Source organism: Homalodisca vitripennis, chromosome 8 (assembly GCF_021130785.1).
Source record: "Homalodisca vitripennis isolate AUS2020 chromosome 8, UT_GWSS_2.1, whole genome shotgun sequence".
Classification (NCBI taxonomy): Eukaryota; Metazoa; Arthropoda; class Insecta; order Hemiptera; family Cicadellidae; genus Homalodisca; species Homalodisca vitripennis.
In genome coordinates this window covers 119,928,991-119,942,474 of record NC_060214.1, presented here as the reverse complement: position 1 = coordinate 119,942,474, position 13,484 = coordinate 119,928,991, and the positions used below count along the sequence as shown (strand labels likewise).

Genomic DNA, 13,484 nt, shown 5'->3' with positions numbered 1-13,484 from the left:
ATTAATCAATCTAATTTGCATGTTTTAGAACGTATGGCTCACTTAAAATGTTTAAACTGTACAAACTAAGTGTACTTTTTCTGTTCTAAATAAGTAATACTTTTTGCCAGACTTTACTCAATACTTTGATCATCTATTTATTTATCATATATTATTACCTATATTAATTAATCTTTTAGTTTATTTTAGAGAAGTGGTAATCGCCTCAGCCTGCCAACTTAGGGATCCGGGTTCGAATTCCGGTCTCGGACGGAATTTTCACTCTTGAATCACTATCTAACTCTGGCCTAAAATAATTTGATTTACGGTTTCGGTCGAGAAACTTCAAATCGTCCACATAAAAAACATGTAATCTTAAATTTAGATGATAAGGTTTTGTAAGACAGAATAATCTTCTAAATAATTTATTAAAAACGTTATAATTATCATCTTAGATCTATATATTACAGTTCATCTGATTGGAAAGATGCATCATAGAAGGGTCAAAGTTATGTACCTCCAAGACTTGGTTTGCTTTTCTGAAAAAGTCCGCTTGATCTTCGTCCGTAGGGAATATCTGGTATCTACCGAGAAACCAGATTGTATCTGAAAATCCAGAAGTTATTAAAGAAAACATAATTTGGTGCATGATCCAGTAAGTTCTCCTTATTGCATTCTGAATAGTGAGTTAATATCTTCACAATAACAAGTTAGAAAATACTGTGGTATCAAAAGGGGTCTCTTAAGAACATTAAAAAGAGTACTAAAACAAGGTGTGAAGAATAACTAAGAAGTATTTACTTCCAATAAAACCTGAATAAGTTTCTGTTCATTATAAAACTTATAATATGACTTATCAAAGTTGCATTACTAAATATTTTTAATAGACTACATGAATAACTATAGAAATAGGTCTACATAGACAACAGACATATTTACAAATTAAACTTCATAGAAAAAAACTATAAATGACAAAAATGTATAATATATTTTAATTGAGATCTACGTTAGTTAAGAACAATGGTGGTAAATAACTGAAGAATTATCGTAAATTATTTTCCGTATGGATTATGTTTTAGCATTAATAGGATATTTAATAACGACGATTTTTAATTACGTTAGATTTATTTTTAAAAATCGTAAATAATTTTTTATGTAGAAATTACATTTATTAATTTTTAAGACAGATCATGAGATTTCCGTGACTATACATTAATTAGTTACAATTCTTCGTGTAGTTATTAATTGTTTGGTCTTCCTGTCTTCAAAAATGGTATCTAGCGACTGCAACTAATGTGTAAAACATTTTGTATCATCCCAAACCGATTACTAACTGCACTACCTTTAAGTACAATCTACTAAAGTATATACTTGTTGTGTTTCAGATATAGGCTACAATAATTAATAAAAACCATTACCGTAATGCTGAAAATGCACAAAAATGTTATAACCAAACAATAGATTTACTGTAAGTAGTTTATATGTCCGCAGCATTGCATTTGAAAGGATAGTATGATTCCGGACATTGATGCCATCGTTTATTTGTAGTCAGTGTTCCACCTTCGTTAGTGCAGGTGTGACGTGTCTGTGCTGTTGGTTCCTGTGCAACGACATAGTTTGGTTTTTTATAGTCTGGATTTACGTTCGTCTACCACGTTCCACTTACATCTTTAGTACAGTTTACTAAAGTATTAGGGTTTTTTCGTCTGAAGAACTTTACATTCCTTTAAACGCAGGGTTACACTTTTTTGTAACATAACGATAACTAAATTCCAGAATCATACTATCCTTTGTATTCACCCATTATCAGTTACAAACTGTAAACATTTTCGTTTAATTGTAAGAAACCTAGAACTATTTTGGTTCTCACCAAAAATTAATATAATACTTACAGTATCGCCAGAAAGAATAAAAAGTTTTGACAGCTGTATACAACAGTGTAAGTATTGTAGTCGGTTCCTAACACCCAATAGGGTCCCTCCACGTGTCCGAAAACTGCAACACAATATATTTTATTTATTAAATTTAATGTACCTGTAAATTTAGGCTATTTTGGTTTATTGAAACGTTCTCTTCGGTGAACTTCAAAAACTTTTCAAATTCTGTAGTAATTTTAACTTTAAAAATATAAATTATGATTCTTAATACAATACAAACTTTAACATTATATACCAATACGAATTTATAAGGAGTGAATATACAATTTTCTTGACGAACCCTACTTCTACAAGTGCCTTCAAGCGAGTTTTAAAACAACAAAAAATCGTTTTTCTATTAAAATTTAAAAGAGTTAATAACAGCGATTTCAAGCATTTGTACCGAATGACGATAACACATGGGGGTGGTGACTTCTGAGGTCGTAGTAATAAATACTCGAATTGCAAAGTTTACTTATAAGTTAATTTAATCAGTGAAACTTACAAGCACCACTTTTAGTTGGTAAATTAAATGTATGCCTTGCCACGTTGCTGCCAATTAGAGTACAAGAACTAAAAATGTATATCTGATAGGTGGGCCTAAAATATCCAATGTTCTATGGAATTATGCCTACGATGTTTTACTTTATAAAACATTAAGATTTTACTTCCCTTCGCAATGTGTAGACTCACAACCCGGGCGTCGGCGTCTTGGCACGAGACATTGAAGCTGTAGTCTAAGAAGGGTTATTTCTAATCGGTAATTACTAGAAGAGGAGTAGAAGTTGTGAAAGTGGTAGCCATCTACTCAAATAATACGTGAGATACGTGAGCTCGCCTAAAAACAAATTCGCGACGGTATTAGCCATTTAATGAGACAAAAACTTATTACAACAACGTGCTAGTCAGAAGGACGACGCCACAACTTGTATCTATTTCAATCAAGCAAATAAAAGATCTTCAAGGGTAAGTTACTTTACTATTTACAACTTTACTTTACGTTACATTCATTTCTATATGTTTGGCATCAAAGGGCTAATTTAATAATACGGAAAGATAAATTTTACTTACAGACAAGGCGCGCGAGGTCAGATCGGTCACGTAGTTGGGCTGCTACAAAGGTTTAGAATAAAATATTCATACGCGTGCCAATTAGGTAGTTACTCCGTCGATAATTTAGTTCCGGAACATTGGATAAAAGACAATAATATTAAATTATACTGGCTGACTAGGTTGTGAAATTTACATTATATAAAATCTAACTAACTAACGGTACACATTGAATGTAAAATTTCCCAAAACATGGAATCTCCCACATCTCAAAGAAAAATTTGAAAACTTAACCTCTCTTTGCTACACACTATTGGAAAATTAATTTAAATAGAGAGCATTATGTTATAAACTGAAATTAAAATAATGTATTGTATTACATTTTCAAGTTTTAATGGTACATTTTGTACAGATTTTGTTTAATTATGTCTTGATAATTATCTTTCAAAAATATCTTACAATTAACAACATTTGCAATCAGGCTAAGAAAAACAAGACTCTTTAGAGTAAAAGTAAAGTAACTACTTTTAGTGAGTTGCTTTACTAATTAAAAATGTCTTTTATATTAAAACCTGGTGACTTCCATCAAGCATACACAGCAGAAAACAGGCATATAGTCAAAGAGTGCCTTAATTAATTCCCGCCAATTCATGCTTCCAGGAACATTTAAGCATGGTACATAAAAAGATGGGATCTGTACTTACTCCCAACTGGGAAAGAAACGATCAGTTTTCCCTCATTCTTGCTCGGGTCCGCCTCGAACGCCGTACCGTTGATTCCTTCCCATTTGTTTGTTCTGGAAATAAAGTACAATAATAAGTGGTAGACTCTTTACAAACAAAGTACCTTGCAAAGTTCTGGAAATAGTTGTTATTACCTACCGTTTATTATTATTACGATGTTTGGAAAAATGAGGAAAATTCATCTCTAAAAGGCAATTCAATTATGCAGGCAATATTGTATGTATTTACGTTCCTGTCCTATAAAATACATAATTCATTAATTTCTATTCATTAACGCGTGAACATTATATTTTCCACGACTCCACCATCTCTTAAAGATCAAGATGAGAAGGATCCATCTGGAACTGAGTACTGAATTGCATATTTCTCGATCAAAATAATAAGATAAGAATAAGTTGTGTTTTTTAATAAATACAGAGATTCATTTAGGTCCCAGGGAGAATTAATATTATGTTAACCATTACAAATCGAGCTGCAAAACTTTACACATTGTTAGTCTACATTAAAAATATTTTAATACGTGTTCTGTGGATATCTACGCTCCCAGGGGAATTAACCACAGAGTGAGAAAAAAACGTTTTAATGGGAATATAAGGCGAGTAGTACATCAAATTAAAGATAGTGAAAAAATACTGCAAACCCAATCTCAAAAAATGTACTCTAAAAAAAATGGCGGTGGCTTTCAGAAGTTTCAAAACATAGTTGGTGTATTACTTCCATATTATCTGTGTAGAGCAAGTACAACGCTAACAATACATTTTTAAATTCCAAATTAAAGGTTTTATCAGTATAGCATAATTTAATTTTCTGTATTTATATTTAAGACGCCGGAAGGCAAGGTATACTTGCAATAATGTCACATGTCTGGTCTGAAAGATGTCGTTAACAACGGTATAAAAGAGTAAACTTAAAATTTGACTTCTCAGTTTTTCATGCCTAAATTACATTGTATATTTATCTAGAAGGGTTCTTAAAATAAGGCTTTCAACAGCTCATTTATTAAACTTCCTTAAAAGACAGAATGTTCTGACCTCGGCATAGTCATGAATGGAACATTCAGTTTATGAATGAAAACTTACTTTTCCACGATGGCCCGGTTCTCCACCGTCACGACGCCATTGCCAGACGGGGTGAGACTGTATATTGTGTGGACGCACCTCGCTTTGCCTTCCACCCTCTCGTTATTGTAGGCCGCCTGCTCCCACCATTTGCCCTGGTACTGAACAGGAAGTCGTGCTTAATTATTGCATAATTGTAAAAAAAAACACACAAATGTGTGTGTGTGTTGTTTTTCTCTTAGGACAAAAGGCTTATAAATTGCACTTTGTCCTGTAAGAACGTTTGCGCTGCTCCCGGAATGACAGGGTATTCAGGATGGGTAAGGTTAGGGAGTAGGGGCCGCCTCCTATCGAGATCCATGAGGAAGTATTAGGGCACTACATCTCAGAGTCATGTCTCCCCGGAAGAAGGGGAGGCCAGCTCTAAACCAGCCTCTCCAGTCAAAGCAGCAGGGGTGTCACGCCCTTGTTGAGGCTAGCAAGAACCTCTGAGGTTAGGGAACAAACCCCACCAACTCCAACAGTCATCTCCCACAGTAGACTAGACCTATTGAATTTCCCATGAACTCAGAATCTCGACATTTGCGGTTAGTGATGTGCCACTCCTGGACATCCATAAGGTTGCCCAGATTTCAGTGACACGTCTGTTTTTGCTGTGCCCAGTGGTAGGTTCAACTGGAAGGTATAAACCAGCCAGAAGTGATCCCTGCTGGGTAAAACACACTCTATAGTAATATACTAATAATCAATTATAAGTCATTATTATTTTTTTTAATCCATAAAAACTAAATTTTAAATATAGAGAGTTGATAAAATATGAGCCAGAACGTTTTTTACTCTTTATCAAAATGCTCTTTTACTCTTTATCAATTTCTACCTTCTGATCCACAAATAAAGCGAGTAGGCCTAAACATTTTTGGTGCGCCTGAATTGGAAAACATATTGAATCTCTCCGTAAACCAATACAACGGATTATAGAAGGCCCAGACAAACGTCACGAAAGCCTGTACCGAACTGTCCCAGATTTTTGCAACTTTGGTGCCCTTTGAACTTTTAACCCCAATCAATAGATTTCTCCCTTAGACTAGAAGGATTCTATGTACAACATAGTTTCAAGTTTATATCAAGAATTACCGGACAGACGCACATAGAGACGACACGATTTTAAATAGATTAAATCAGACCCGTAATAATTTAAGTCACTTTTTGTTAAGTGACGTGGATGAAATTACAAGAAACAATTAACATCATTCTATGATACAATTTTTTAAGTACAGCCGTGTGTTTAAAGTAGCCAGAATTTATTTTTTTTAATTCTTTGTTCTGGTTATAACAACTTTCTATCAAGACCGCACAGATCTTTTTCCTGAAAAAGTGAAGAGTAGAGGATAGTTTATTACGCCTTTTGAATTTTTTAATTTGATTTGTTCAGATCTATTAAATCGCTTCTAAGTTGTCTCAAACTGCAGACTTATTTGATACGGGGGGAGGAAATATTTTTATCCTCATAAAGTCCACAAACATATTATTTTTAATAGGTATGGTGAAGATTCTCAATCCGTTTGGAATAAATCCAGGTGTATTAGGACTTTATTTACACACTTTATATGTATGTATATATATATATATTATATATATATATATATATATATATATATATATATAAAGTTTGATACGCAATTTTGTTGCAATATGGTAGATATTCGAAATTTTAAAATTGATAACTGCGGTATTTATGAAAATATCGGAAAAGTTTTCTGGAATGCTTTAAAAACAATTAATGGATTATATAACTTACATTCCATGTCGTTATATGAAAATAGGCTACCAAACACCATTGGTTAATTAATCGTAAATCAATCAATCAAAATTCCAGCAGGTAAATATTGATCAAGTGGTTTAATCGAGGCTTTTTCAATATTGATGAACATTTTCGAACGTTATCCATTCAAAAAATTATTCAAGATGGGCCATTTTGACTAAGGCTGATTAAGTTTTGGTACGGGGATGTACCACAATGTATCCCAAGAGTGACCGAACTTAATAATGTTATACTTCTTTACATATCTCTTCCAAATGTAGAGTCAATTAGATTAAAAACCATGTAATACTTATTAATTATCCACAAAATTGTTTAGTCATTTTAAGACCGATGCTGTGCCCAGTAGATATTAATGGTGTGGTCACATTGCCAAATCAGACTTTCAGGATTATTTAATCAAATTAACTATCTTGATTGAAGATCATCACGTGGGTTACTGTCCTTCTACGCATGATAAGATAAGTGTTACTATTTATCTTGTCATAGTAAGGTGTAAAGTGAACAACTAGATTAGATTAGGTCAGTTACTTCTGATTCAATAAATGTTTCAATAGAGAATTCGTCGAAACGAGTTATATTTTCAGTGGAAGTCTTACACCTAGATACGTTAAACAATTTGTTGTACCAACACTATACAATAAAACGTTATCTACTAGCTTTATTAGGTTTTTCATTAAGGACTAGCAGTTGCCCGCAGCTTCACACGCAAATAAAATAAATAAATAAATAATATAAATGTATTTATTTTCTCTTTCTGCCACAAAAACATACATAAAATATATGAAGAACTTACATGATTAAAAATCATAAACAATATAGTTATACTTGCCAAGACTGACTATATGTACTAAATGAACATGTTTTAGATTTTAAAAAAAATAACATAACGTAACTTAAAAAATAACTTAACATAAATTTTTTCAGTCTCCTTACATATAATATTGTTATAAAAATAACTTGTAAATGTACTAGATTATATAAATATCAGAAGAGAAAATTTAGGGCCTCCAAGGCACGTGGCCTGTTCGGAGGTTCCAAATATTAAACATTAAACTTGTTTTACAGCGTCCAGATTGTGAAAGAATGAATATTTTATTTAAACTTTTTCGGTCAATTTTCTTCTTACTATCAGTGCCTCTTTTTCTTTGTTGCATGATAAATTATTGAAACAAAAATAATAGAAAATATGTCATATAGAAAATATATATATATATATATGTTTTTTTTTAGTTTACTCTATGTAAAAAGAGCATCTAAGCGAAAAAGATGGAAAAATATTTATGGTATACAAACATAAATGTTATTGTTAATGCAATTTTGTAAATCGAATGCCATAGCTTTCTTAGTGAAAGCATTTATTATATAATATAATGGAGACCTACAATTTTGTAGACATAAGTAGACTTATTATGTAGCCTACATATTATTTCAGTATCCAAGACAGAAATTCACAACGTAAATAAAATTATGAATAGATCTATTTTAGGTTTTGTTGTAAGAATAAATATATACATATAAGTCACGAAACCTATTTTTTCAATTTTCCGTTTGTTTAGATAATTTTTATCAAAGGTCTTTCAAGTGCCATAGTTAATTTTAACACGTGTCCCAATCAAGAATATATATACCAACAATATTAAACTTTGCTTAAAAAGCGTCTACTTTTGGCTCTTTTAATTTAATTCCTGTCTAAAACTTTTCTAGTGCCATAGTGATAGTTTGCTCTTTTGTTCCGATACAGCAAATATAATTATAACTTACGTACAACTGAAAAGTTACTGCGGTCCAAAAGAGTCAGATACGACCAATTAAATTCACTTCCGCTCTAATTTATTTACGTTTCCACATTTGAGTTTATGTTGTTACACTGACCAAGAAAATAAATAAATATGTAGGATTTGGAATCCAACTTAGCGTTAAAAGCGTTTACTTGTGGTCTGTGGTGTTTCTGGTTGGTACTATAAGAAATATTAAATATTACCCCATACGTAAGCTTAGAAAAATACTTTAGCAAAAATGCGTCTACATCGTCGCTTGTGTTCTGATTCTGATATAAAAAGGAAGAAAATTCTATCCCTTTTCCTTTAACTACAGTAAAATTTGTAAGGGAGACTACCAATTTTTATAACAAATATATTTTTATGTGCAAAACGTTAACAGCTTTGTTCATCAAGGTGGGTTTTAGAACACGTTTAAGTATTATTGTTAATGCATTAGACGGTTTATTCGTCATTGATGCAATCTAAAATAAAAATTAGTCCTTATAAACCTTTCGTTTTCACTTATAAAAATACTACATTCTCGCGTTTGAGTGAGACTAATAAACGTCATTTAATTTATATATATTAAGATAACTGAGTTCGATACGGGAGTAGCCCAAAGGTAATAAGATATTAATCAAACCTTTTTAAATTTAACTATGCTTATTTATAGGCTTCAGAGTTTTAATGCATCTTTACTTACGTTAACAACATTAAAATCCTGTTGGACAGCAAGGTCCGGGCATCTACCCCACTCTGGCCACTCTAATGTAAATGTGAGTGCCTCCCCAAACAAGATGGCGCTCAGCACGAACCATGTCCAGAATAAAGAACTCCCTTCCCTGAAAGTCAACACATTGCCCGTTAAATTTTAATTTATTTTCAAGAATTTCCATCTAAATTGTCTTTTAAATCAGCCTTCTATCAGTTCATACTCATCGAAGAAACATGTGCACGGATGTCTATAGTGACATTTTTGGAATATCAATTTTCTGGCCATCCACATCCATGTGATAAACGCTGGCGGTCTGCCAACTATATACTTTTTAATTTTATTACATTCTAATGCAAACCATTTCATGAATATTATTTTCAATAAGCAAAATTACCAGTAGGCTAATCTATATTCCAAAACAAATACAGGTGTTCCAGAACTCTTTGCCAACCTTTTCAAGTATTATTGTTGGTCCACACAAAACAAATTCTAGTTCTCAAACTTTGGTAAACTTTATAATTATCTAAACAGCCACCTTTTTTCCTAACTAATTTTTTATTTGAGAACGGTCTGTTAAAATTAGTTGAAATTTATTTGTTTTATAGCTTTATAACTCAAATATCAATTTTAAAATAGCTAAGTCAAGACAAAATGGTGTCTGTGTGGTTAATTGATACGTTCTTGAAAGTTTGAATAAGATACTTTCATTTACCTTTGATCTATAAGTAATACGTGAAAAGATTGGTAGAGAGTTCTGAGACACCTTGTATATTAAACTAATTATTGTTAACAATTACAGTGGTATCCTTACGCTAACAAACCTACCCTTTTATCATATTGTGCTTCTTGTTTTAAAATCAACATTACTTTCCTCTTTTTTACTACACTTATTATATCAGAAAGAAAGCACTTCTTCAAGTATCAATCAAACTTTCATTTGTACAACAAATTAAACTCTTTATCCAAGTTACATTATAAACATCAATAAGCTCAGTATGTTTGAATGCATGTTGAGGGAGGTTTTGGCTGGAATTGTGTTCTGTGGTATTAAAGAGGTCTTTGAGGAGCTTAAGGGGAAGGGGACAGTAACTATTTTAGATATAATGTAATTTTCAATTAATTTACAATTTTTTGTGTCTGAGGATGCCACAACTGTTGTTTATGTGCCTGATTATGGCACAACTGTTGTTTATGTGTCTGACGATGTACAACTGTTGTTTATGTGCCTGACTATGGCACAACTGTTGTTTATGTCTTTAACGATGCCACAACTGTTGTTTATGTGTCTGACTATGGCACAACTGTTGTTTATGTGTCTGACGATGTCACAACGGTTGTTTATGTGCCTGACTATGGCACAACTGTTGTTTATGTGTCTGACGATGCCACAACTGTTGTTTATGTGCCTGACGATGGCACAACTGTTGTTTATGTGCCTGACGATGGCACAACTGTTTTTATGTGCCTGACGATGGCACAACTGTTGTTTATGTGCCTGGCTATGGCAAAACTGTTGTTTATGTGTCTGACTATGGCACAACTGTTGTTTATGTGTCTGACGATGCCACAACTGTTGTTTATGTGTCTGACTATGGCACAACTGTTGTTTATGTGCCTGACTATGGAACAACTGTTGTTTATGTGCCTGACGATGGCACAACTGTTGTTTATGTGTCTGACTATGGCACAACTGTTGTTTATGTGCCTGACGATGGCACAACTGTTGTTTATGTGCCTGACTATGGCACAACTGTTGTTTATGTGCCTGACTATGGCAAAACTGTTGTTTATGTGTCTGACGATGGCACAACTGTTGTTTATGTGTCTGACTATGGCACAACTGTTGTTTATGTGTCTGGCGATAGTACAACTGTTGTTTATGTGCCTGACTATGGCACAACTGTTGTTTATGTGTCTGACGATGGCACAACTGTTGTTTATGTGCCTGACTATGGCACAACTGTTGTTTATGTGCCTGACGATGGCACAACTGTTGTTTATGTGTCTGACGATGGCACAACTGTTGTTTATGTGTCTGACGATGGCACAACTGTTGTTTATGTGTCTGACGATGCCACAACAATTGTTTTTATGTGTCTGACGATGGCACAACTGTTTTTTTATGTGTCTGACGATGGCACAACTATTGTTTTTTATGTGTCTGGCGATAGCACAACTGTTGTTTATGTGTCTGACGATTGTACAACTGTTGTTTATGTGTCTGACGGTCAGTTTTAAGTGTTTAAACCTAGAAAAAATACAATGGAGAAAATATCGTTTTTTATATCACGATCACCCTTTTGACCTCTCATTTCGACCTCCACTTGCCATTGTTCTTACAGACAGCAAATTTTTCTAGGATCCAGGACTAATATTGGTTGCTATGACTGCAAATTTTCAAAAATGTGCCTGCCTAAATCAAGGAACGAAACTGTTACATTAACATACATAGAACATGGCATGTAACAATTAGTTCTTAAATTGAAACAGATCTAAAGCTTAGACATGGCTAATTCTTACACTCACTAAGTTGCTTAAAATATGTATTAAAGCAGTATTTTCTAAACATAAAAAATGATGTTCCACATGAGGGAGGAGGAAATGCTGAAGCGTTGCCTTCTAAGATCTAAACTGTAGTTTTAAAGATACTCAGGGCTTTCTATGACCTCATAGAGGGAGGCTGTGTTTGAATAAATTATTTATTAATTGGCAATTATTTCAACTATACAAATAAAAACAAATATTTTCGCTATGAACTTTAAATACAAATTTTCAATCACGTCAGTTTTTCAGCATCTGACACACTGTTGCATAACTTATCGAACTGAATCTTAAATAATTATTGGACAAACTCTATTGTGCTATTTTAAGTGGAAACACTGAAAGATTATATAATCGTTTCATCTTGTACTACTCTTATAGTCTAACTCACGTGTAAGTCTATGATAAATAAAGTTTATTTTCAGTTGAATAAATTGGTAACTACGTTTATCACACACATCATCAATTAATATCCCTAACTATAGTACACAATACAAAATTAGTCTGCCGTGCTTTCTTAGTCATATACTTTTAGAATTATTTTTAAATAAATTAGAATTTAAAACTGTAAAATCAGTATATTTTTAATACAAGTATACGATTTTCAAAAATGAAAATATATTTTCTTACCTCATGTTAGCAGTTCCGAATACCGTGTGAGTATTGGGAAATCAGGCCTTCACTGATACTATTTAAGAACGCTTTATCACTGAATTTATAAGTGTAGTTGTTGAGTATACTTCTCGTCTTATTACATAAACAATTACATAAGTACCTTTGCCGATTACATAACAAGGTAGTTAATTTAATTGGTTTATTATTTTATAAATATGATGTACGATTGCTTACATTTCAGGGCCTATGTTTAGGGTTCATACGTCACAAAATGGTGGGAAACAACTATTTTTTTCATACTTTTTTAATAATTTGGAATTATTTCAGGTACAGATTTGAAAATTGACAATCATGTTATGCAATAATGTGAGATATAGTTGAAAAAAATATTCATTCATACATTTTTCTGCAAAAGGAATTCAGCTTTGACATAATTGTTTTCCATGTAATACAACGCTTTTGGAATTCAAATTGCTCAAATTAACAATAATTTTGATCGTTTTAAAAACCCCGAGTTATTCAATTTGTGTAAACAATTAATGTAAAATTAAATTAATATTAAATTTTTTATGCATCTTAGCTAATTATACTATGGACTTTTATGAAAAATTTAAACAGCGATATTTTTAAATATTACAATTAATCTGTACAGTTACAGATAGTACAGTTACAGGTTTAATTGCTGTCATAACTACATATGAGTGATATACTACAATTACAATATTAAACTAATTAATTAATAAATTTATATTGAACTAAGTATTTGTGGTTTTATATACATACAATTATTTTTAACCTAAACATGATCTCATTAAATACAAATAACCAAAAATTAAAGTTGGATTGAAAGCGTCATTTTCTTACTTTTTGATCTACTTGTATTCATGAAAAATTTATAAAGTCAATGCATTTAACGCTAAAAGCAAAGCAAAACAGTATGGTGTTAGAAGTACAATACATTGCCAATATTGGGCTGAGCGTCAGCCCCTTTTACTAGAAGGGCTGGAAATATTTAATTTCTATGTGTATGTCTGCCTGTCAGCATTAAATCGATCCAGCTGTATAACTTGGGTAAAAGACTATCTTGGTCTTTTAACTTCATTTTATTTGGCCTCTTATTCTGTCTTTCCTTTTCCTTATAGTCAATTAGCTCCTCGAAGTAAATCATATAACCTATACTTGTGTGCTAGTTGCATAGCTCCTTCTGTATTTTTCCCAACATCGATCCCAGTTCGCTAAGCATTTGGCACAAAAATAGCTACAGCGTTATAAACGCTAAAGTGTA

The 13,484-nt window shown here is 32.4% G+C and overlaps 1 protein-coding gene across 1 annotated transcript; it reads right to left on the bottom strand.

Moving 5' to 3' along the window:
* Positions 1–400: 400 nt before the first annotated feature.
* On the bottom strand, positions 401–12,321 carry LOC124367998 (apolipoprotein D-like). The gene is made up of 6 exons (XM_046825263.1): positions 12,215–12,321; positions 9,032–9,170; positions 4,768–4,907; positions 3,650–3,741; positions 1,872–1,974; positions 401–585 (listed from the first exon to the last, which is right to left on the bottom strand). The coding sequence occupies exons 1-6, from the start codon at positions 12,217–12,219 to the stop codon at positions 564–566; spliced, it is 501 nt and encodes a 166-aa protein (XP_046681219.1). The 5' UTR covers positions 12,220–12,321; the 3' UTR covers positions 401–563.
* Between the last annotated feature and the right edge of the window lie 1,163 nt (positions 12,322–13,484).